The sequence below is a fragment of the Rhinolophus ferrumequinum genome, chromosome 4 (genome assembly GCF_004115265.2).
Source record: "Rhinolophus ferrumequinum isolate MPI-CBG mRhiFer1 chromosome 4, mRhiFer1_v1.p, whole genome shotgun sequence".
In the NCBI taxonomy this organism is placed as follows: Eukaryota; Metazoa; Chordata; class Mammalia; order Chiroptera; family Rhinolophidae; genus Rhinolophus; species Rhinolophus ferrumequinum.
Window position 1 is genome coordinate 56927033 of NC_046287.1, and position 27081 is coordinate 56954113.

The 27081-nt window shown below is 36.6% G+C and overlaps 1 protein-coding gene across 4 annotated transcripts in view; it reads right to left on the reverse strand.

Moving 5' to 3' along the window:
• The window catches only part of PSD3 (pleckstrin and Sec7 domain containing 3), a 521794-nt gene that overhangs the window by 203203 nt on the left and 291510 nt on the right, over positions 1–27081 (reverse strand). For 3 of the 4 annotated variants that reach the window (XM_033104950.1, XM_033104951.1, XM_033104952.1), the window contains 4 exons: positions 13478–13672; positions 13285–13365; positions 11171–11283; positions 8569–8627 (listed from right to left, as the gene is read on the reverse strand). In XM_033104950.1, coding sequence (XP_032960841.1) covers positions 8569–8627; positions 11171–11283; positions 13285–13365; positions 13478–13672 — 448 coding nt within the window. Of the gene's footprint in view, positions 1–8568; positions 8628–11170; positions 11284–13284; positions 13366–13477; positions 13673–17296; positions 17344–27081 lie in introns of those variants that run through there. The other variant, XM_033104953.1, reaches the window with a different exon arrangement.

Sequence of the window (27081 nt, forward strand, 5' to 3'; positions counted from 1 at the left end):
ACTTCAGACCAAAAGGAAAAAAATAAAAATAAATAAAACAGTTCAAACACTTTGGGATCCTCTACAGTAAGGAAGCGTTACACTGTGCCTCAACTTGTATGACCAATGCGGGGAATAAAGGTAACCAAGATATACGACTTTCTGTGGGTCAAAAATGCCCAACAATTTCTTGAATATTAGTGGAGGCTGTTTTCATCTGCCATTTATTGTCCTCCTCCTATGATAATTCTTCTAGGTAAGGTTTAAGAGCAAAAGAGCAAAGGATCAGCTTAGCCCATTTTACGTCTCACTGACATATGTCTTCAAACGCTCCCTGAGTTTTATACCATTTTTATCAACTCTGAAATGCTAAATGAAAATGAATCTCTGGATCATTACCTTTAAAATCAGGAGATATTTTAAATGAAATCTGAAAAGATAATACAAAAAATGGAAAATCCACAAAAACTAAGAATTGTATTTGAAATGCCAAAATACTAGGCAGACCCAAGTCTTGAATATTTACCCAAGTAAGGTACCATTTTTAATGAGAAAATATTAATCAAAAAGTCAAAAAATCCTAGATTGGGAGTTTTTATCCTCAAATTTAAGACTATTCTCCAAAATGATTATATTGCCATTATCAAATATATTTTCAATACAAAAGAAAGAGCTGTTTTCTCCATTTCTTTTAAAGATACATTAAGTGCCTTTGAGAGAAATTGATGAATTTATCATTTCTGAAAAACTTAATATGTGCTTAACATGTTCACATTTAGAATGTTAAGTAAAAAGATCATCCTCAACCATACCCTACCATGTTTGGGGGCGGGAACTAGAGATTTCATGGACTAAAGGCAGGAGTCTAGAAGAGATAAATTCTGTAAATAACCAGATAGGAAATATTTTACGTTTGTACAGGTTATAATGTCCCTGTTACAACTATTCAACAACTCATTTTAGTGTGAAGATGTAAACAGATGGAGGTGTTTGTGTTCCACTAGGACTTTACTTGCTTGATTTTGCCTGTGGGTCATACTTTACCAACCCTTGATCTAAAAGAAAACTGGAAGGAAGTGGCTTTGATATTGAGGACGTAATGAGCAGGCACACAGATACCTTAGGCATGCTGATGTATTCTGTACCTTAACTTCAGGTTTTTCCTTTGTTATAGTTATGGCATTTCCCCCCTGCCCCAGCAGACAATCAGCTCCAAAGTGGTATAGTGGTGACAATGAGAGAAAAGGGAGACAATTAAGATGGAAAGTTTCATTCTTAACAGAGTCACCTAGAAACCATACAAGCTACAGTCCAAAACTCAGCAAGCGTAAACAAGTCTTTGCTTTGATCATGCCTTCCCTGACAACTAGGGGGAATGGAACCTTCTATAAAGCTCCAACCAAGACCCAATCTAAATTCAGCCCTAAAGGAGAGCTGCTAAGGGTCAGCTGTTAAGTATTCACCAGGAAAGCAGCCCACCGTGTATACTCTGACCCAGAGGTTGACGATTTAGGCAAAATGATCCTAAATTTCTGATTTTTAATAGTTGCATTCTAAAAGCTTTATGGAAAAGATACTTTCAGAACAACCAAAAGCTCTCATGATCCATCAGTAAAATCTGGCTTCACAAATCTTGTAATATTAAAAACACAGCAGGCATACCCTCCCACATGACAATTCCACCTCCTCCAACATGTTACAATAAATGTTGAAAAAGCATACTACTGATTTGGTAATTACTTAAGTTCTGTAGCTCTGCTAAAAGCTCCTGTTTTGCTTTTGTTCTGTAGGCTTCTCTATGAAATAAGTTTAATTGTGTTATGCTGCCCTCAGGTGTGCATTTTTTTTATATATGCATGGTTAGTGGGTAAAGCAGGATCCTTTGTGAATTTCCAAACCAGGAAGCTATAGCTGTGATATTCAAAATGTTCTTTCATAAACCCAATCCCAGAGCTACTGTAAGTGTTAAAAGTACAACCTTTAGGGATACTTGAAGTATTACTGGGCTTTTTCCTACCACTGTGTAACACATTGCCATTGAAAAAGGAACCAGATGTGGTATAAAGAAAAAAAAATATGGCAACTGAAAATAATATTGTGATGTAGTGGTTCTCAAAGTGTATTTCAGGGATCCTGCTTAGGGTTTCTATGAGGTCAAGCCTATTTTTATAACAACAATAATAAAAATATTTTTTCATGCTGTTTCTCTCACAAGTTATAGCTAAGTTTTCTAGAAGCTACATAACTTGTGATACATTGCAACAGACTAAATGCAGAAGCAGAGAATCTAGCTATCTTCTATTAAGCCAAATATGAAAGAGATTTGCAAAAAATTTTAAATGCTATTCTTTTCACTGATTTTTTGTTTTTATTTGAGTATAATTATTGTTCATAAAAAGTATGTTATTCATTTAATAGGTTTAATGTTATTTTAAAATGATTTAATAAATATTTTAAAATTTTAACCATTTTAATTTCTCATGTGATAAACATTAATAGATATAAACGAAAGCTCATTGGGGTCCTCAAAACATTTTAAGAGTATAAAGGAATCCTGGTACCATAAAGTTAGAGACATATGGTAGTAGCAGATTCTCTCACTACTTCATAGAAAATATTTCCTCTAAAACTTGAGAAGATAAAGGAAAAGACACTGATCGCATTATCAAGTTATAAACACTAAGTAAACTCTACTTTTAATATGATTGTCACAGGACAGGCATTAAATTCAGTAATGGGATTAGACGTCAGAGGTTTTAATCACCTTCCTCATCCTCACTTATCCCTCCTTCTCCAAGTCATTTGCAGGAAGAAAGAGCAAAAACTGACTTGATAGAATTTCACATGCTTTCCTTTATCACCTTTACCAAAGAGCTATGCAAATGTGAAAAACTCATAATGGTCAGAAAGAAAGGGATGCAGTGACAGAATAATGTATAAATTAGATAATCCAAGGTCCCTCAATGAGCCCCACTCACCCACTTGATAAAAGCTATCTGTTATATTTTATATTATGTATGGACCTATTCTAAGAAAAATAGAACTAACAACAAAAAAAGGTGAAGAAAGAGAGAGAGAGAAAAAGAGTGGGGAGTGAAGGAAAAGAGGGGAGAGACAGAGGAGAGAGAGAAAAAGAGGAAAAAAAGATAGGAGGCTTTCATTTGGAGGCATCACAGAAGCCAAGAAAATCCGCCAGTGCATGATTAATTCTGACATACTTAAATGAAGATTCCTATTAAAATCTAGGGAGCTGTCAGTTTGATAGTGAATTATATTCCAAAGGTCATTTTAAAATTGAAAAATTCGAAGCCATGACATTTCTCTATAAAAACATTTCCACAACTGATAGGTTCTCAGGCTATCCCATAAATGCTTGTGCTGGCGGCAGAAACAGTAACCGGAAAACTGAATCCCCCGCCTCCTTAGAACCCTGAATGACTCTGCAATCTAGGCCTGATGCTTCTGTGAACTTTCAGGATCCCTGAGAAGATCCAAGAGAGGAGAGGATGGAGGAAGTCACTATGGCTGGGGAATTCCCCATCAGGTGAAAAAAAGGACTTGACACCAAGAAGATGGGAAAGAGGACTCCAAGGGAAGGTGGCAGTGTTGGCTCAATGAAAAGTAAGACCAAAGCCGGAATCTACAACAACATAAAGCCCAGACAGAAAAAGAAATGCCAGGGATGATTTTACTGGCAGAGGGCATCAAGGATGTAGAATAGCACACATAGGAAAAGAAGAGAGAAGACAGTCTGCAGGAAGACAGGAGGGCAGCAGGCAAAAAGCACTTCAACAGCTGTGAGTTACAAGGGTAATCACGGATACTCACAGAGATTTCCTGAAGATATTAACTATCTATCAACCTCATGGAGGTTTGTGGTGCTTTTGAGGGTGGAATTGTAAGATAACACAACGTAAGAATTAAAGGACTAAAATTATTTAATAATAATTCTCATAATAGTCATTTTCCACTTCTGATAATAACCAAATATTTTACCCACCATTTAAAATTCTAGGTTTCTAGAGAGCCAATCTAAGAATTAACAGTTCTCAATTATCAATGCAGTTTACAGATTGAAAAATAATGAATTCTTACACCTTAACTCAAACTGAACTACACGTATCTTTTTAATATTGGTGTTATAAAACCTATACTTGATTCCTTGACTTCTTTCTTCCCCCTACCAGTATGGGATACTAGCCTTGGCATTGCCCTTTATCCAACCTATAACCCGACACAAAAAAGCTAGTAAGGAGCTGCCTCATCCATTAAGTGTGGGGCACTGAGGATGATATTCAGCATGCCCTGAGTATCCCAAAGACAAAGTACCAGCAGGATGCCCAACCTGAAGCTGAGAGCCGCCATTCCAGAACCCGCCCCCAACCCCCGGTTCCTTGTACCCACTGCACAGGGTAGGCTGGCTCCCGCCAATACTGGAAAGCAGAGAGAGACCTTGGGCAAAAGACCTACTAAAAATCCCAAGCCACAGTGTTAAAAGGTAAATTCTGTCACAAATCTTGGTTAAAAATAACGTCCTGGCTATTGCCTCTAACCATGGCCTGACCCTGGGCAGCCATTGTCTTGCAGAACTCTTTCGACTTTTAGCTGGGAAATTGGCCAACAACACACCTATGTGTCCCACTTTTCATTGCAACTCAGTTCTGTACCTAAAACTTCCTTCCACCTCAGTACCCAGCCCTGGCAAGGAGTTCCTGCCTATTGTCCTGCCCCTGCCACGTGACTTCAGCCTTGGAGACAGTCCTGCAGTATGGCTGGATCCAAGTACAAGAGAGCTAGCTGTAGTCAACAGAGCACATGTGAAGACTAGTTCAGGAAACGAACAGGGTTGACTTTATTCTAACATGACAGATCCTTTTATTCGTACCATTTCTAATAAAATATAAGGCCGAAAAAAAAAGATTTCGGCTTTCCTTGTTGACATTTCAAACAAAATTCAATACAAGTTAGTTTCAACATAGCAAGGGAAAAATAAACTCTGAGTTTGTTTTAACAAGTTTAATTTACATATATATTTCACAGGTGTAGAGGCATTTTAAAAATAAGAGATCACTTAGCAAATTAGGCATGTGGCCACAATTATAAAATATTTAAGAAAATAAACCACTGGCAGACAAGTAAAAGCAAGTCAATACTATTGCTAAGATAATGATAAATCATTCATATTTTTCAAAAATAGGCACTGAAGGGAATTGCCATTCTTAGTTCCAATGAAATAATTATAACATCTGAATGAATTTCTCCCAAAAATATTGTACGTACTTCAGATTGGTTTTTTTCCTAGCCTCCTTAATGAGGTTAACTATCATCCCATGTGTAACACAGTATCTCTCCAGTGCTTTTCCACTGTAGCACCTCAGTTACCTGCTACCATTTCTTTAGTTACACCTGACTACTGGAAGTCAGCCTAGCCAATATAACCAGAGATGAGATTTGACTTCTATGAACACGCTTCATTCATTTCTGATCCTTACCCAAATGGCACAGAACTTGAAATTGAGTAGACACACTCTAAGTGTTTGCGGAATGAGAGAATAAATTAGAAAAGAAAGGCATTCGACACGTGACACTATTATATTGATTATATTAGTACATATTAGTATACATTCTATTATTTTATTAGTAAGAAAATTAGCAGTAAGAACAAAGGTCCATATTAATGTATTTTCAATCCATCATTCTTTAGAGTAAATGAAACCCATATGAAAGATTCACAAAGAATAGCCAAAAGAAGTTAATCTTCCAAGTTATGCCTCCCCCACTGAAAACATGAGGACAAGCTCATCTCAGCACATTTTAGAAATGTCATGCTGTTATATTTTTACTATGACACAACGGTAAGGAAGAAAAGGAAAATGGCTTATTAGTTCACTGCCTAAGAGAATTACTCTGGCATTGAGGTAAGTAATGAGAGACGATGGCCTAGGCAGTACAGCATAAGGAGAAGGTGAAAAGGGACAGAAGTTAGAAATAATTCACTTTGTATTCTGAATGATTCACTTTCATAGGGGTCATGCTAATAAATCGAACAGACATTATAACAATAGATCAGGCAATCATGATGCAAGAGAAGCTACAGACAAAATTATGGATAAAAACTTACCACCTAGAAGGAAAATTTATTTTTAAAATAAATCCAGAGGAAGAAGATAAGAGAAACAAATTTTCATACGGTTAGTTCTTTTGATCGCTACTATACATTCAGACTTGTAACAGCACACATTGTAAATAGGGATTAAAAAACAAACAAACTAATAAACAAAACCTAAATAACAATAGATTTATCCAGGTGGTCAACTCATAAATTATACATATGTCTAATCACTATGTTGTATACCTGAAACTAATATAATATTGTATGTTAGCTCTAATTGAAAAAAATAAAAAATTATTTTTAGAAAGTTGAAAAAAAACACACACCTAAATAACAGACCATCTTAAATATATAGCACACATGTATAAAAACAAAGCTGAGAATAATCTCCAAAAACATGATTTTGAAGATAATATAGAGATTCACTTGTATTTATGGTTTTTTCCTAATATGTAATTCTGTCACTATAGCCAATTATTAATTATGCATGACTGGCATAATTCGGGATGACATTAAAATGTTCATTTAAATAAACTGTCTCACATTCTATTTGCCAAAAAGAAGTGTGATACGTCACTTAATCTCCTTCAATTCCTCAAAAGTGGCCTGAAGAGACAGCCAGAGCAAATCTGAGATCAGTGGTTCTGAACCTGTGGGCTGCAGACCCTGTGGTGCCCATGGCTTGTTTGGACAGCAAGCATCTGAGTCACCTTAATTAAACCTCACACCTTTATTTACTGCTATGTTTCAAATTATTGTGACTAATGAGATACATGTTTATTTGAAAGTATTATTAAAGCAAAATACGCTTTTTAAAAAGCAATGTAGCTTTTAATAGTAACACATCCCTCCAAATCTAGCACCTTCCACAGAAGTTCTATGAGATCCTCAACCTTTAAATAAAAATTGAACTGTTACTGAATTCTTTTTTTTCTTCATGACACATTTTCTCAGTCAACAAACACTAAGTGCACAATATTCATATGTGGATGAGACTTCAAAATATCTAATGTCAAGAAGTTTCCTCATTCTGGGAATCACTGGCTTGGTTCAATGTTGTACATGGACAAGTGTATTCAAAATTGTCTCCTTCGGCTGAAAGTTAGGTTGAGAAATTGAGTGGGAGGAAAAGAAGGGGACAGAGTTGCAATTGTTATCATAGGACAGGCTCTCAGAGAAGAAAGCAGTGAACACTTGCTTCCCTGGTAACAGGAAAATAGAGGTCAGGACAGCCCTGAGTGATTGTCATCCCCATAACAAGCTGGATGAGTATTAGGTCTGATAATTTCAAGGCTCATATGGTGAAAAACCTAGTACTTCCATTTCCACAAGACACGTTACAACCCTATTACCCAAGAATGTCCCCTGAAAGTATGGACACTTTCAGTATATATAACCGCTGGACACATGTTACATATGTCCATTAGTCACTAAGCTATTCTAAATTTGCCTCTTGCAAACTGCAAATGGAACTTCATAGTTAATTTTTGAGAGATTTGTGAAGACAGTGTTAAAATTATGATTCTTTCACTATATCTCTTCTTTACTTTTCTGACGGTAGAATCCCTTTTTCCCCTCAGTCCATCTTAATGGCCCCATACAGTTCCATTTTGTCTTTCTTAACGAGGAGCACCATAGTTTTAAATAAGGGAATTACGTGGGATAGGAGAACAAATTTGAAATAGTATTTAAGTTTTAGTTCCTTTAGAGTAATTTTTTAAATTGTAAGGCAAATCACATAGCGAACCAAGGGATGATCTAGACTCTTCACTTAAAAGAAACTTAATTTTCTCTTCAAGATAAATAAACCTGGGACTATGAAATAATTTTTGTGCTAAGTATATATTGAGCTATATTTAACGAAAACGTTCTCATTTTCTCTAATATGAACAGTTTAAGTAATGCTAAAATTTACATCTATGAAAGGTAAAAGTTTCTATATATATAGTTATAGATTTAAGAAGTTCATCCTATATTTTAAATAGAAGGTGAGAAGGTAACTAGACTATTTTGATATTTCAACGAGTAAAACACCAGGTGAGCTGAGGACTATAGAAAAGGCTGAGTTCTTAAGACTTACTACCGTATGTAGTGAAGACACAGTTGACATTTTCAGATCTAACTTACATCCTCTCTTTCCATGATAAAATATCAATCCTAGTAACTAACCAAAAAAACAAAACAAAAACAAAAAGTAAAAGCTCTGTCTGCCATCTAGTGGAGAAAGAAGATACAGAACACACACATTACAGATAAAACAACTGCAGATACGTTGACAGTATGTATTCACTTAAAATTGTGCTCTGGGCTAGCATGTGAAACAAGTTATTTCTTTTTCCAAAGATTTATGTTTACCTACCTGCCGTGTAGAGAATGAGAGAAAGGGAGACTGAGAGTAAACATGTATGAACACAAAAGCAAAAATAAGCAGACGGTATTTTGTAATTCTGTAAGACAGTTCACACACCGACACTTACATGGCCATGAAGATCTGTGTTAAGGAGCATCATTGCACAGGTGAGGCAATGGACTCCATCTAAAGAAAGGGACAAGAATAGAAAGCATTAATTCACTATTTCCTGTTGGACTCCTTATTATCATTAAAATAGTCTACCTTAAGAACCTATGAGAACACAATACTGGAGCTAGGTACAATTAATTGTATTTGTGTGGGGAGATAGAAAATAGATAAGAACAAATTATTAATACAACCTCAGTGCGCAGACTTGGACTCTGCTGGATTATCTAAATTATTCCTACGTCTCAGGAGGACAATTTGGTATCTTAAGCTTTGAAACAATGTTCTTTGACACAGCAAGTCTACTTCTATGGCTTTATACTAAGGAACAAGAATCAACACAAAATGCAAGGATATCCAAAGAAACATTGCTTACAGTAGGGAACAAGTAAGTATAATGCACTAAAAACACAGCTGTTGTTTCAGTCATTAAAAATGTTGTCCAAGTATGTATGTTAAAATGGAAAGATAATTCACAATAAACTATATGAAAAACACATTGCATATAGTATGATTCCATTTAAATATAAATACATCTAGAATATATAATGTAACATTAAAAGAGATTATTATCTCTGTTTAGTGAGATTATAATTTTCATCTTTTTATATATTCTCAATTTTCTTTAATAGAAGATGTGGAAATGAAAGTAACTTAGCACTTTTTACTTTTTTTTACTTTCTGGGAAGCAAGTGAATTAGGAAAGAAGTCAAAGAAAACCAAGATTTGCATTTTCCACTGTTTACTTTTTGGGTGTTAGTTCTCTGGCTAAAAATTTATAGGCAGGAACAATTATCCTCTTTCTTGCCATTTTTTTAAAGGAAATACTTGGTTTGAATGGTACAAGATACTATAAATTATATAAAAATAAAATTTTGAAATAATCTGTGAAGATTAAAAAAATTAAATATTCAGGGGAAAAGAGGTGCCCAAACCAGAAGGATCATTTCACAGTTCTGTAGAAACACCACTTCTCTTTTTACTTTATAAAACTAAAAGGAAAATCACTAAGAATTAAGCTTCTCATTTCCAAACCTCAGAACTGGTTCTCCTTCCTATTCGCTCCCTGCAATTCTTAATCCAAGTATAGTAGACAACAGCAGTTGCAGATTAAAGAAAACCTTATTAATTTACGCTAAATGTACGGAGAGGCCTGTTCAATTACTGAACTCATGAATTAAAGACAGCTTATTTTTCAAAAATATGTCTTTGAGCATAGTAGGTGATTTCTGTTATTAACATCTCTAAGTAGATGCTACTGAATGCCTAAAAGTATATTTATTCCAGTTTGTTTATTATCACAAATTCTAAATACATTAAAACAAACTGCTGAAAGGGTTTGTAAAACTCAGCAGTCAACTCTCAACTATCCTTATCAACAGTCAATTGAGCACACAAATCCATATTCCTTGTTTCACTTAGGAATGTCAACATCTTCTTACATTTGAAGGTTCTAATAAAAACAACCCTCTTCTGTCCCTTTCATTCTGTAGTCAATGCTGACAGTGATAGAGACAGTGAATACGTGGTCTAAACATAACCAAAGAAAGGAATGAAGAAAGACAAGTTCTCATTTTACAGATAGGAATGGGACTTTAATAATCAGGTGGTTAGTTACTTAGTTATGGCTTAGTTACAGCAGAGGGTGGGCAGCAGTCACGTCAGTCAATCCAGTACTTATCTTAGTTAATTGGTAATACTGAAGCTAAGACATAATCACTGCTTCTAATGCATCTAATCTCAGTGATTTATTCCAGAATGTGTTAGTTTATGAAAGATTCTCCAATTGCAGAGGATGTGCTTAACTTCAAATCCTGAAAACTGCTTTATTGAAGGAATTAAAATGAGAAAAGACCACTCTTCATTGGTTACATCAACAATTACACATTTAAAGTTGCTTTGTAAAAATGGTATAATAAACATAAAATCATAGTTCATGAAAATCATAAACCAAAGTCAGTGGCTAGTGTTGTTTTGATGAATATCAAACATGGCACCAGAGACACACTGCAAACTTCGGGGAGACTTGTAAATGTTTCCAAAACTCACCACAAAACTAAGCAGACCTGTACTTTGTCAGTAAGTTTAGAGATCAGATGTATGGGAAGAAGCAATAAGAAAACTGGCAATTAATTTATTACAATGCGCTTTGCAGGTAAAATCTCAGAGTGACAAAGCATGAGAAAGTTAAAGTATAGTGTCATACTATGGAACTGGAAAATAGAGTAAAAATAACTGAAAGAACTGTAAAGAATATGCTGTAGCCATTAAATATGCTTTTTAAAGATTATTTGATGACATGAGAAAATGCTCACAATGAAAGGGAAATACAGTAGGAAACAATTCTCTAATGATTCCAATTTGACATTAAACATTATGTAGATAGACTAGAAAGAAGGAAATCAAACTGTTAATAATAGTTATCTCTAAGTAATTACAGAAGTAGATGATTTCCATTTTGTTCTGTATCATTTTACATATTTTCTACAGTAAAATATAACTTTCATAACGAAGAAAAATAACTCTTATTATAAAAAATTCAAGCATTTCTATCAGATTACCTTGTGAAGCAATGGTATCTGGGTTACAATAAAAATATCTATTGGAGAAGTGTATTAAAACTCTCTCTCGTTCTTGAGTTTCTCCCACAAGAGAAAATGCTTTAAAGAAATACCTAAAAAAAAAAAAATTAAGGGGGGAAAAAGTGAGATTTTAGAAAATGTCACCATACTCTTTGTTTGACAGTTAAAGTTAATTCATATAAACATAAGAAATTGATTATACAAAGTAAGAGAATCTACAGTTATTTTTTTTACAATCACTTACTAGATGGCCATTCAGTATAAATTTATATTGACATTGAAATTTTATAAAATGTCAATATAAAAGATGACAGGGCAATAAAATGGTAGTCAACACATTAAGGAAAACCTTGGGAAGGTAAGTCATTTCCCTGTATGACTGCTGGGTAGCCATTTTAAAACATCAGTTGGATAAAAACCAAAAAACTCTTAGGACTGTAAGCACAACCCTCATAGGCTATGTTTTAAAACTCTACATGGATCACAGTTGTTTTTTTTTTTTTTTTTTTTTTGGTCATTTTGTTACATGACTGGAATTGCCACTGACCCACCATTAAAATTACGATTATACTGTTACATGTGAAGATTTCCCTTCGTTTTATTTTGCCTGTTATCACCACATTATATTTTTCATTTGTTATATGAGGAGGCAATTGGGAGATAAAACCCTAATTTATTCCATAAATTAGGAATAAATTAATTTATGTGTAAAAACTATTTGAATAGAAAAAATGCCCAGAACCACATACCCACCTAAATTAAAGTCACTAAGAGTACTATCTATTATAGATAAATCCAGATTCCCTCACTGACAAAGTAGATGTATTTCTCTGAACATGAGATGGGAAGGAAAAAATGATTTAAAATGTTCTAGGGCGGCCGGATGGCTCAGTTGGTTAGAGCACAAGTTCTCAACAACGTTGCCGGTTCAATTCCCTCATGGGATGGTGGGCTGCGCCCCCTGCAACTAAGATTGAAAACAGCGACTGGAGTTGTAGCTGAGCTGCGCCCTCCACAACTAGATTGAAGGACAACAACTTGGAGCTGATGGGCCCTGGAGAAACACACTGTTCCCCAATATTCCCCAATAAAATTTTAAAAATACATAAATAAATAAAATAAAAACAAAAAATACATAAAAAATAAAAAAAAAGTTCTAAGAAATCTTATTTTTGAAGATAACATACAATAAACCTTATTTCTATGATGAAAATGTTGCTTTTTTATTTATTTATAATTTAATATAAATTGCATTGATCAAATGTTAATTTTTCATAACTTTTTTTATAAAACACATCAGAAAGCAGAGCAAAAATATAGATCTGTCCTTGGAAAACCTATGAGCACCCTTGATTTATGCAAAAGCCACCAAATATAAGTCATTGTGTGCATTATAATCCAAACATTCTCACTTCACCTACCAGGCCTGTTGCCTGATTTGTAAAACTAGAGGGTTCCAGAAGATGATCTCAGAATTCCTCCAGGCTCTGACACGTTACAAAGTTTATCAAGATTAAGCGATGGCTGGGTTGTACCTTCAGCTGCTCTTAGAAATGTATAGTACAATATGGTGTGAAAAAGGAAGATCAGTTTGTTTAAGACGCCTTCATTCAAAAAGGTCAGCAGAAAGTGCTACCGTCTGAAACACTTTCCAGATACTCTCTGCTGATTATCATATTGATATTCATTCTTATTCCATTCATGAGTTAATTCCAAAGTACTGTCTTAAAAGGTTATTTGGTATTGTAAACAAATGCTTAGGAAAAATATCTATAATTCTACCGTCTGTAAACTGCCTTCTTATAAATCTATCATTCGAAAACCAAATTCGTGAAGATTCTACTTCTCCTCAAGACTAATTTGCTACCATTCTTCACTGTGCCATTTACTAGATGCGGAATATGAGTTCACGTGTGATTTCATAAAAACAATGTATTTGTCTTTCTACTGCATTTAATATCCCTAGTTCAATCTGAGCTAAATTCACAACATAACTGTGAAAAAATAAAAATCAGATTTTTAGCTTAAGCACATTTCTCTTTTCAAAATTATATGGAGGCAAAGAAGAATAAAAAAGTGATGTTTAATCATACCTGAGAGACTGATCCAGCGTCATTCCTGTAAAATCAAAAAACTTCAGATATTCTTCTGCAACTAGTTTGCTAAATTCATTGCTATAAGAAAGCAGAATAGACTTGGTTATTACAATTGAAGCTCTTACACACACACATACACACACCACACACACACTCACACACTTGGACTCCAGCCTTGGGACAGACGTACTTCTTGCCTAGGTGCTTCGCGACATCCGATCTTTTGAATCTGTCTAGTTGATAAAGTCGTTTGGCCAGCCTTTTGGCTGCTTCTACATTGCTGCTGGTACCATTACTGAGATTTTCGGAGGTCTCCTTTTCCAGAATTTCAGTGCTCCCCATTTCAGAATGAGCCTCTAGGAGTGCTGTTTTCACCCCAGCATTGCTGTGAGAATTGATAAAAAGGGGAAAAAAAGAAAAGATTTTTCTTGTGTAGCAAAACAGGAAAATAGCTGATGAAATTGTCATGATAATGTAGGCCAACTAAGTGAAAATAAAACTATTTAAAATGATTTTATGCTTAATTATTCATAAAAGTATTTTCAGTTACTATTATTTCAAAGCACTAAAGAAAGTATTGCTTAAATCCTGGATGAACAGTTCTCAAACATTTTGGTCTCAGGACCTTTTTACATCTTTGAAAGTATGGAGGACTCCAAAGACCTTTGTTTATATGGGTTATACCTACTGATATTAACTGTTTTAGTAATTAAAACAGAAAATTTCAAATATTAATTCACTTAAAATAACAAATCCATATCAAGAATATAAATAATTTTTTTAAATTAAAAATAACTATATTTTCCAAATCAACATAAGGTTTAGTGAGACAAATAATGGTAATTTGCATTTTTTACAAAGTTATTTAATGGTTGGCTTAATAGAAGACAGCTGGATTTTCATAGCCACTTCTATATTCAATCTGTAGCAATATATGATTTTGGTTAAATACATTAAGAAAATCTAGTCTCACACAGATATTTAGTTAGAAGTATAAGGAGTATTTTAATAATCTTTTCATCTATAATTGCAGATATTCTTTTTGATATGACACCAAAATAAGACAAGTTGTAGTTTCTTAAAGGTTAGTTGCAATATAGAATCGAAAATTGTATCAATGACTTTTTGTACTCTTACATTGAAATGTCTTATACTTTGAATAGATCTTTTATCCAGGCATAATTCTGCAACATACAACGGTCATTTGCAAAATATTTGTTGACATATTTCATTATACAATATTTAAAATATCACATTCATTAATGTCACCACGAATATCTTCAGAAAAGTCTAAGTACTGGAAAGCTGTCAAACTTTTCGTGCAGACATTAAGTTTTCCAAAATTTTAATTTTTGATGGAAAGCTCACAGTTTATCATTGGCAACAAAAATTGTCAGTTGTTTTCCTTATAGGCCCACTCTATTAATTTCTGAAAAAACGTCTGCCAGTAACCAGTTTTTCTGTCATACTTTGAAGAAAACATGGCACTCCATGAAAAAAAGCAACGATTTTATAGCTCACAACTCAATTACATACAAGTGCTTTTCCTGGACACAATCATTATGAGCAGAAGTGCTTTATGCATATTTTCCATTTCATCACATGAGAAATTAAAAAGGCATGTACTCTAGGGTTGAAATGCAATTAATTTGCCCTGCTTTATCAAGGACTTTTTTAGTGAAAGGACTTTTAAGTGAAATTGGCCTTTGTTTTGTTTTGAGTGCAAGACAGTGAAGACCACAGTGACAACTAAAACACTTTGGTGCCACCCCCTTGAATTGTGGTAAGCCCCCCCACACACACACACACTGTGTTGTACCATTAGCGCGAATATCAACAGAGTGAAACAGGAAAAAACAGGAAAATAATGCTGTACTGTTCTTATAAAATAACACTGACCTCACAAACCCACTGAACGGGTCTTGGGAAGGCCCCCAGGCCACACCACGAGACCTCTGCTCTAGAAAGGGATCACCATGGAATGCTACATCATGCATTTGTAACACTAGAACCAATGAGAACACAGTCATTTCCAAACCTGCATCTCAACTTGGTAACAAAACAAAGTTGTGTTCAAGATAAACTACGTGCTTAAACAGCCTTCCAGCATACATACCACAGACTCCACACGAGACATAGTCAGAATTTTTCTGTAATGGACCAGATAGTAAACGTTGCAGACTTGCAGGCCACATAAGGTCCCTATCACACAAGGTTCTTTGTTCCTGTTGTTTTTTTACAACCTTTAAAAGCTTACAAGCCATTCCAGGCAAGGCTGAGTGGGGCGCATAGGCCCCGTTTGCATGGCCTTGCTCTATACCATAGTTCTTTAACTTGGCCTGAATTCTAAGCAGAGTAACTATTTATGGTCTAAACCAGGACACTCTGAAGAGGAAACAGGGATGATAAAATCATTAAATATGTAATTATACGTGATACAAGAAAAAAAAGCATTACTAACAGGAAAAAGTTAGTTGTAAACGTACATAATATACTAATTGACAAAAATCATTTTAGCAAAAATGAATATATTTTTAAGCACAACCGCTCAATCTCTATTTTGTCACTTATTCTACCTAAATTACAACTTCTGGTTTTTCACGGTTCCACCAACTAAGTGGGAGCCTGGCACCTTCAGTGTCAGTCAAATGCAGGCATAGCTACTGCACAAGCAGCTGGTAGACAAGCAGCTCCTCGGGGGCTGCCGAGTCCCAGACTTCCCCACCACTGCCAGACTCGGAAGAGTGAACTCTACATAGCAACTCCTCCCCAAGCTCACTTTATCAGCAAGTACTCCGGCTGCCCCTGAAAGGGCACTATAAGGGAGGGAGAAGAGAGAGGTTATCCCACATTATCTTTGAGACTCAACGATGTGAAAATTCTGCTCAATGCACATGTCAACTCACACCTTCCGGATGAGACTACGAGAAGCGGGAAAGACATAGTGGAGGTGTATCAAACACACACTGACTTAATATTAATGAAAATACTTTTTTTTAAAAAAGTTCAAGTCAAATGCTAAAGCGTAGTCAATGTCAGGACAGCAGGTATGAACTGGAACTGTCCCAGGCAAAACGGATGTTTGGTAACCCTCCTTACGCAATCAGCTACCTTAAAACAATTTTCCAGCAGAAATACCCACAGATTATAATCTATTGCTTTATCATGAAATCTTCATGCAAATACATTTAAATATTTTTCAGTCCTAAATTTCCCTGTCGAGTTCACATTACCAGCAAGTATTGTGAAATTTATCTTATCAGAAAACTAAACATTTAATTATTATATATGGCAAACCTATAATAAGTAGTCATAGAAGAAATTTCCTTTAAAGGCAACTCAACTTTGTGTTTTCCCACCTAAGAGGTAGAAATGTAAAATATTTACTCCAAGAACTACTTTAGTTAAAATCAAGCAATTTTTATAAATAATAAAAAAAAAAATCCCGGGAGTTGTGTTCCCATGCATTCTCTTACTCTATACATTAGCGATTATGTAATAATAATAATAATAATAAATGTCAAAGAGAGGATTTTCTTCTCTTTGAACTGCTACTTGTTCATTTCCCAGGGCAAATTCATGCCATATATTTAATCACTCCAGGCAAACAATGTAATTATACCACACATGTAGTAGTGCAAAGATTTTGTTCAAATACAAGAGACTTATCCTAATAAGCATATATTTTTAAAAATGTAGCGGCCCAAATCATTCCTATCACATTTGCCTCCTCTTTCTTCTGTCTTGACCAGCCCAGTCTATTTCTCATTTTCCTCACATTCACCAGGAGGAGGTAATATTAAAATCTATATGCATCAAACTTCTCTAGATCTTCTTGAAAAAGCTTTCAGCAAAAAAGAAAATTAGGAATAAAGTGAGGCTAAATACCTCCATTCCGAGATTACTTCATTCTGTCCCATCCCACGATTCATGAGATTCCTTGAACAAGAACAGAGACTGGCTCCTTTTAAATCAGAAAGTCTGTGATATGATGATGATACAAACTCACCAGCAACAAGACAGACACGGAGGCAAGCTCATCGCGGAGCCCGGAGTGCACCTGGGCCATACTTCCTCTTCCGAGCTCCTCCCCAGTATCCTTCACCCCACAACTCCAGTGGCTGCTGGTCTTCTAGGGATTCCAAGGACCTGGCTCCCTGTGAGGTCACATTACTATGACCTCACATTCTCAGCAGAGTGTTTATTGTTGGGGTTTTGTAATGTTTTTACAGCCGCAATAAAAACAGGAGCCAGAACACAGGAGCCACTGTATATCAAGAGTATAAACAACAATGGCAGCCCGGCCTTGTTCAAACTCTATAAAGGGAACTGCATAATCCCTCTCTGTGGGGTGACACCCACCCTAGTTGTTTCCTGGAATACACAAGACGCTGTAGAATATTAGATACTTTCAGTAGTTTGAATTGTCCCTTCTTTTCTATAGTTCCCCTTTTCTTCTTACAATCTCATGAGGTGAAATCCCTACCAGTGATTTAAATGTAGAAAAGACTTCTCAAAGGCGCCCCCTGTGTTCTATCAAATGCTTCACTGGGGCCTGCACCTCACGTCTCCAAACAAAGGCAGTAAACACTCTCTCATCGAAACAAGAATCAGATCGTTGAGCCTGATCACCACCAGGACTGTTCATAACCTTTTTATCATACAAGGATTACCAGATTTTCCAAATAAAAATAATAGGACAACAAGTTAAATCTGAATTTCAGATAAACAAAAAATAGTCTTCTGTATATCTCAAATATTGCATGGGCATACTTACACTAAAAATTCCTCACTGTTTATATAGAAATTCAAATTTAACTGAGCATCCTATGTATTTTTTCTGGTAACCCTGTCTCCTGAAATATTTCTCCTAAACTTGATTTGAAGAATTGCAATAATGGTGTTCCCTGATGTCAATTTCACAGATTCCTTGTGGATTTGTTCCGACTTGCCTCTGTGATTTAATTTCTATTCTTACTATTTTTCTATAGATTTTTACCAAGACCTTCTCTCAGTTGCCTATGAACTACCGATTCTTCTCTAAGGTCCTCCGAATACAAAAGGAAAATGCTCTTTTCTCTGTATGTTCACCCTTCTTTCTAGCCTGCATACTGCCACCATAGATGTGATAACATGTCTCCTTTACAAAAATCCTACACAAGATAAAAATGAATATTCTGTGGCATGTCATAGAAGGCCCTTCACAAGTTGACTCCAATTGCTGTTTCAGATTTATCATACACTATTTTCCTTATGCTTGGGCCACAGAAATATTACCTGTGCTCTCATACCCCTTTCACATGCTGTTCCCTTTGCCACTTGTTACCTCCACCCCAAAATTCTGCAAACTCTTAATTACTCCTACAAGAGCTCAAGTGAAATAACTTGTCTAAGAATCATACTCCAATTCCCTCTGCTTCATTCGCAGAGCACATGCTTTATACTTTATATAGCTCTGCCTTTTAAAATTCCCTTTTCTCACCTACCACTACCTCGAATGTTATTTTGTATCCACATCCCAAGAGCAGGTTGAAGTTATTCAATACCTGTCAAAAGAATGCAAGAACTAAGTAATCAGCTGTGTCCACATCCTCCACTATTTTCTATGCTTTGCTGTCAACGACATGTGGCACTAGCTTTCTAACTGATCGTAACTAATCCTGGAAAAGTCCTACAGACCAACATCAGCAGAGGGTACCAGATATATTGTCTTATTTCATATTTACTTTGAACTTACATTTTAAAAAATTCTTTAAATTTTTATTTAAGTGTGATACTAAAACTTAGAACAAAACCATAAACGAGGCAAAGGTGTCAAAGCTTTTATAAAATATTCCCTGGGACTTTTGCATAGACAACAACAACAAACAGCCACCTAGTTCCATTGTATCCATAAACGAGACAAAGGCAAGTCAGAAGAATCCCAAAGAGTAGAAAGAAATGACTCCAGCTGCGAGTGGAACAAAAAAACCAGAGGGAGCAGTATGACCCCTTGCCATTCTTCAGGCTGAGATACAGACACAGAGCCCAGAACCAATGGACTCAGGAAAGCCAGTACAAATGTTCAGCCTCATGGCCAGAATGAATGTCTGTCAAGAAGAGTTCTAATTACATCATAAATGAGATACACGTGAAACCCTGAAGCATAAATTGCGTCTAAGAAAGGAAATCTTATTGGCCACCATTACCTACAGCATTCATTTCTTAAGCACTGCAGAAACAGTATATAATTTAATCTTGAAGGAAATGTCAATCAGAAATGATTCAGGACAACTACAGCACCTCCAGTGGTATCATTCACCTGACAGCATCTAACAGGTAAGTTACTCTGTGCCAGCCACTGGATAAGTGCCTGCCAGGGATTTTCTCATGTAATCTTCAGTCTTATGAAGTAGGTAGCAGTATACTCATTTTACGGATGGAAACTGAGGCACAGGGCTGGACACGGACAGTGGTACTCTAGTACCCAAGTCCTTTATACCCTTTACTACTATTCATTTTGCTATTGCTAGTCACTTTCTGGTATGCATGTTTTTGTTGATTCACTAAATATTAACAAATTTCCTATCATGTGCCAGGCAATGTTTTAGATGTTTGGAATACTTCAGTAAACAAAACAAAACAACAATGAAAAAAAAAACCCTTCTACCCCAGGGAAGCGAAAAATAAACCACAAACATAATAAATGAGTACATAATATGTTAGAAGATGATAATTGCAATGGAAAAATTGAGCAAAGAGAGATCAAAATCCCAGTTTGAGGGGAGACATACATATATTTTTATATAAAGTGGTCATGGGAGTTCTGAGAAAGTGAAGGGCACAGTTGTCATCAACTAAAATGGGGAAGATTAAAGTTGGCAGGTTTTGAGAGAAAGGATTCCACTGTAGACATGTGAACTTTGTGATGTCTATTAGATATCCAAGTAGGTAGGTAAATATGAGGATACGTGAAGCTTTCAGAAAGGACAGGTGCTGGAGCCCCACTCCAGGGAGTTCTCAGACCACTGGCCTGAAGTGGCCTCAGCACTTTTCTTTTTAAGGTTCAAGATAATGCTGATGTGATGTCAGGATTTTGAGCCACCACTGTGACCCAGGGGAAACCACTACAGGTCTAAACGGGAAAAGGTAATAAGATAGACTTGGATTTAAGTAGGATCACTTTTGCTTGTAGCATATACGGTAAGAAAAACTGTAGGAGGACAAAATTGAAGGCAGAGAAACCAGCTAGGAAAGTCATCAAAATAGTCTGGTCAGGAGAAAAGCACCTGAATCAAAAGATAGTTCATGCAAATATAAAGAAAAGGTCTGTTCTGAAAGATATTTAGAAAGTAGAATGAAAGAACACGAGTGATTTGGGATGTGTGTGGAGTGGTGTCCACAGAGAGGGCAGAAGGCTCACTCTGACTGAGAAGCTGGGCAAAAAGTCAGATGCCAGCAACCGAGATAGTTAATGCAACAGGAAAGGAGGGATGTATACCCGAGTGTGTATGTACATACAGAGAAAAACAGGAGCCAGACGGAGAAAAGCCCATGAGTTTGGTTCCAACACATGATCAGTGTCAGGTGTCCACAGGATATCTAGACAAGCTGTCTGGTAGCCATGGCAACCATGCCCTACCCATGGGAAATCAGTGCAGTCACCACATTGCGGGTGAGAGGCTATGTGTGCAGTATGACCAAGACACCCTGAAACGTGCCAATGGAGAAATACGTCTAGCAGTGTATTCATCTTAACACAAACCCATTACAGCGAAAGAATTAGGAAGTCTCCCGTCGTTTATTAATGGGATTCTTCATGCAAGTGCTCAGTTTGACAATAAGCAACAATTATTAACTTAGAAGATGCTAAAAGCAAATATCTGCCAAAATGCTCCATCCAGGTAGACCTGCCAAGGTTCAAATTGGTTCCATCCGTCACCAGAGGTGGGACTTTGGGTATATTCATTATTCTCTGTGAGCCTGTTTTCTCATCTATAAAATGAAGATAATAGTACCAACTTCCATGGTGGTATGAAGATTAAGTGAGAAGATCCATGTAAATGCTCAGTGCCGTGTCTGCCACACAGTAGACGACAGACGTCAGCTCCCATCACCACAGCCGTTCTCATCACTGCTCCTATTCCTTCCATCATTAAGATTATCGCATGGCTATCTGCATCGTCACATGAGATCATCACATCTGACAGTACTTTATTAAATGTAAAACGCTATTTCTGGTGTATACAAATGTTAGTCAGCCCCCCGTAGAAATTAATGCTTCACTTTTCTAAGGAAAATGGCCTCAAATGAACCTATTTTGACATTTATATAGAATACATTTCTCTCGAATAGACTGTATCTTTTTTTTTCCTTCTAATGATTTCAGGGCCTTTATAAGAGAACCACAAACAAAACCTAGTTGTCAAAACTCCTAATAAGGGGGTCACCTAGAGGTCCTGCCTCCTCAGCGTACCTTTTAAACCTCATTCATTTGGCTCAGTCCTGCTTGCACTATTCCAGAAGAGGGCACCCACATACAGGCAGTGGTACAGACACTGACCAAACTCACCAAGGGAATGAAGTAGGCTGCCTAGATCTCCAATAAATAATTGGACTCTTCACCTTTCATACTCCTGTGGGGCATGATCCAGATGACGCCAGTTTTCACTTTTTTGCTTTTTGGGTTTTTGTTTTGCTTTGTTTTCCTATAATAAACTGCAGCTTTTCTGGGCCAGCTCTCAAATGAGAATGTAATGCCTGCAGTATTATCAAGTCAACTTCAGTAGAACCACGTGATAAAACTTGAGATGAATTATTTGCAAAGCAACTATGACTAGACGTCCAACTTGGTAAATAAGGAGAACAAATGATGCAAAAACATGTACATGTTCACTATCTGCACACAAGCTTCTTGGTGGCAACTGGGATCAGTGCATCCCAATTCAGTGGACGAGAGAAGGTGAATCATTTGAATGGAGTAATTTTTTGCTTGGAACGCTCTTAAAATGTCAGCGGATATTCCGAGTTTATATTAATCACCTAATTCCTTTAACAACCCTGTGATCAGTGCTGTCTATCATCATTCCCATTTTACAAAGGAGGAAAACAGACATGGAGACATTAAGTAACTTCACAGTCACACTGCTAGTAAATGGCAAAGCGGGAATTGAAGCTTAAGCCAGGCAGTTTTAGTTGCAGAGTTCAAACACTTAACCAACATGCTGTGTGGCCTTTCTTCTGTGCTATATTACTATAGGTTATACTTTAGGTAAAATGTTGGTATGCAGGATTAAAAATGTCTACTTTTTAAGGCACATCCATATGACGAAACAAACGGGATTAGTATAGTTCCATAATTAAGTGTATACAACCAAAGTGGCATAAACTCTCTCTCCAATTACTTATTAAAGCACCCACTATGTGCGGGACATACTTCCAGGTGCTTGGAGTACAGCAATGACCAGAACAAAGCCCTGCTCTGTGCATTTTACCTTCTAATAAGAGTCCAGTAAACCAAATGAAGGTGCTCCCTCCTTCTGCTCCCCGCTTATACCCTTCCACAAATATTTGCTCAATGTTATAAATCAGACACTGCTCTAGGTAAATACTAGGTGTTCAATGAAGCATCAAACAGAAAAAAGTCCTTGCTTTCATGGAGCTAACAGTGATAATAGGAAGTGCCTTGGAGATAAACAGAGCCAGACAAGGGAACAGGGAGGTTGGGGGTGCTATTTTATTCATGGCAAGAAGTATACTAACTCCGTATATAGCTCATTTATCTTCTACAATAAAGTAATATATGTCAGATGTCCAAGTTCAGATATTTTAGAAGTTTAGAGAACAAGAATATTTGCCGGCCCACCCTTCTCCAAGATCCTGGCACCATTCAACTTCTACCTAAACATACACACTGATTGAAAAATGATGTATAAATCCAGTCAATCAGCTCTATGAAGTTTTACTTAAGGTTTACTCTTTCATTTTATTTCTGAGGTATATGATAAGCAATTATCACTCTAGTTTTATAAAGCAGTAAGAAAAAAAGAAAGGGAGGGAGGGAGAGAGGCAGGACAAAGAAAAGTAAAAACGAACTAATCCACCAGCAACAAAACACCCAAGAAGCCAAAGAAGCCTGCCCATCTGGGACGTCCACTTGGAGGGCACACTCCTTCTTTCGGGGTCTGCAGAAAACATAACTCACTTTGGCACCATGCTTAAAATTCATTTTTAAATTTCTCCCTTGACAATAGTCAGATCACCTAGACAGTCTTACTTTCACAGTCTGAATTCCTATCCTGGTAACTAGAGCTGTTAAAATAAAACCCAAACATACTTTAAGTCAATCTCCTACCAAAAAATCTTAACCCCAAACACTTAAAATGAAAAGAAGAAAGTACAAGTCAAGCAGCGGTAACAGCCAAGGTATGAATTCTCCCCTCCCCTGGGGGCAGAGGTGTTAGAAGTCCTGTTCTACTGGAGCTCAGGCTGGCTTCTTGGTCCTGCCGCAGGAGATTCTAAATTCCACAATTCACTGCAATGCCACCAGCTCCACGTCACCCAAGAGATGACGTTTCTGCACTTGTCACAGTGTTGTCTGTCACATGCTGGCACCACTTAACTTCATTTCACAGCAACCAAAATACTTGCAGAAGTAACGCCCCTGGATACCATTTAAAACCTGCTGAAATCTGGGGGAAAGCTCATTATTACCAATGAGGACACCACTACCTGCTGTGTCCCCTTACAGTTACAGAAGATGCTTTATCCTAAATACACACACGACACGCATGTTCACAAATGTTTCCTAATACTCTGGGGATAAGACCTGGGAGGTATTATAAACTTAATGGAGGAGAAAGGAGAGGCTCAGAGATACTGACTTTCCCAAACTCAAAGCTATTCCAGATACAAAACCGGAATTGAACCACATCTGTCTTCAATCCTAGAGGACTTTCCATGGCAAACAATCCACTACACTAACAGAGACCTTAAATAAAACAAAGCAAAACCACTAAGAAAACAAAAAGGATGGGTTTGGAGACTCACACAGACCTAGGTTCAGGTCTCAGTCCCCCTGAGTTACGTCACATCTGTCAGCCTCTGTTTCTTCATCTGTAAATAATAAAGATCATAACAGCCGACCTTGAAGGGTTACTATAAAGATTGGATAAAATTAATCATTTAAAAATAGTGACTATTTTTTTTTTAATTTTAATGATTTCTCTTTCTTAGAATTCTTGATTTTACAAAATAGAAATAGAAAATTTAAAAAGTTCCCCACAAATTCCTCAGAAAAATCCAAGGGCCACGTACCAATGTGGAAAGCACACAAGTTATTGAAGTGTAAACCTGCATGGCTTGTTCAAAGTAGTGCAACAGGCCAGTGTAACTAGATTACAGGATGTGGGAGGAGGGGTTGAAGGATTGTGAATACTGAGGCAGGGGAGCCAGAGGGAGACTTTAAGTGGATAAGAAAAGTGGCCAGAATTGAGGGAAAGCACTAGGTGGCATTATAGAAGGTGATTGAATTAAGTAAACTGGAATTTATAAATTCCAGTGCTTAAAAGTGCACTGGAAAATCCTAAGTGCTATGTCAGTGTTTGTTAGGAATGAGAGACTGAAGACAGGGATCCCATTAGTAAACTACTGCAAAGGTCCAGGTGACAGACAAAAGAACTCAGCACAGGGTGATGAATAGACGGGTGTGCAGAACTGTGAGAAAAGTAGTCAAACTGGTTGTAGCCAATTACATATGAGAAATGAAGGAAAGGGAGGAACCAAAGTAGACTGCCAGGCTTCTCACTTGGATGACAGAAGGGTGTTGGGTGAATCACACTGAGTTTTGCCAAGATAAAAAATATCAGTCAGACTGTTTAAGGAAGGACATAGATCATGTGTTTGATTTTTTTCTATCAGAAATAAAATCTGATATTTCTCATACTTAAATTACTTGGGTCGCATAAACTCCTTATAAAGTGGACAGTTTATACTTGCTCTACAAAAAAACAAACAAACAAACAAAAAAAACACCAAAGACTCAGAGAGGTTAACCAGACATTCCCTGAGTTGCATATTTTAAAAGTTGCAGGCAGCAGACCTACGAGTCAAATCCTCTGGCTCACTGGGTTCAGGGTATTTCCACTTCACAAATTTCACCAGAGGGACCATATCATCCTCATACTCTAGTTTTCTATTTTCCCCTAAATTAATTGTAGAAAGCCGTCCAAATCACCAAAATAACTGACTCTAGTCTTATAGTTGATTTTTCCACCGAAGGCTCCGTGATCTAGTTAGTATTGAGGAATGCCAAAACCTTATTAATATTAAAGATTCAAGTCTATTTACAAGTTACAGCAACAACTAAGTTACCACATTCAAGCTTTGATAACAGAAAATAATTCTTATTCATGATAATTTATTTTTTAATTCTCTTGACAAAGGCATTTTTCTTTATAAGGACAACATAACTAACATTTTAAAAAAATTAAATCATATTCCTTAGGTGATAGAAATGCTAAATATTCATTCAAAAATACAGAAGCAAAAAAGTTTTAAGGTTAAACATAGTAGTAACCTGGGAATCTTTAGATACACTCAGTCACCAATGGGCTTTACTCTTCTTTCTAATCAACCTCCATTCTTCCAGAGCTCTCCTACAATTACAGGGTGGATTTCATTCTTTCTCGAAAACATTCTAATGCCTACAGAATAACGTCCCATCGCCCCGGATGGTGCTCATCTCACTGTTCCCAGCATGCCATTGTTAGTCCCGGCCCGTCAGTCAAGTCTCCAGCCTCACTTCCCACAGCATCTTTCCCTGTACACCGGGCAGCCCCTTTTCTTGGGTTATTATTCCCTTAGCCTTAAGTGTCCTTCCTCCTTTAGCACGCGGAAATCCACTCACTCCTGCAGGCTCAATTCAAATGCCTCTGTACAGCCTTCCCAAGCGCTCAACTGACTGGACTTTACAATCCCACAGCACTTTTGCTATACCTCTAACAGGACACTTTTTAAAATTCTGTCTTGAAACAAAATAATGTATGAGAGATGGATTAAAAGACGCTCTAAAGTTTGAGAGAAATTTTTATTATAATTTTGAAACAAATTTTTTAAAGACTACCATCTCATAAGAACTGATGGGCAAAAGGCACAACCGTTTTTCTCTCAAGAAAGCTCTAGAGACACCAAACCTTAGTCATTTTCTATTGAATGAATGAGCCCTCTGGATCGTGTGGACTTACGGATTACACAAGTGCTATGGGTAAAATGTATTCAATTGGTCTACTTGGTCTTTCCAATTACAAACACCGGTCAGTGGGCCATATCTAGAAGGGATCCATTTTGGGATGAATCTAGCCTTACAGCAAAGTTTTACAAAGCTCTCAGGGATTTCTTTTAGCTATTTCTCAGGAGGACACAGGCAATGCATACTGCAACTCATTTAAAAGAAAAAGAACAGAAATTATCTTCTGTGATCTATACCGACCACTCTTGTTTCATAAGAGTACCTTCAGCTTTTATCAACCAATTTCATTTGTTCACTTTTGAGCCAACTTAAGAAATACATCACTTCTCAACCATGGTTGAAAAAGGAAATAAAAGACAACAACATAATCCAAACTGTACCCCTGCAGAAGCTGTAGGTGTCTTTGGGGGGAGCTACTCCCACTGCTTACAGGCTTGTATATTGGTTTCCTGTTTCAGAATTCCTTACATACAGATTAGATTCATTTCATCAAAACCAACTCTCAAGCCAGAGTATGATATACTGGGGAAAATCCAATACCATTTTCAAGTATGGAAAACACCTGC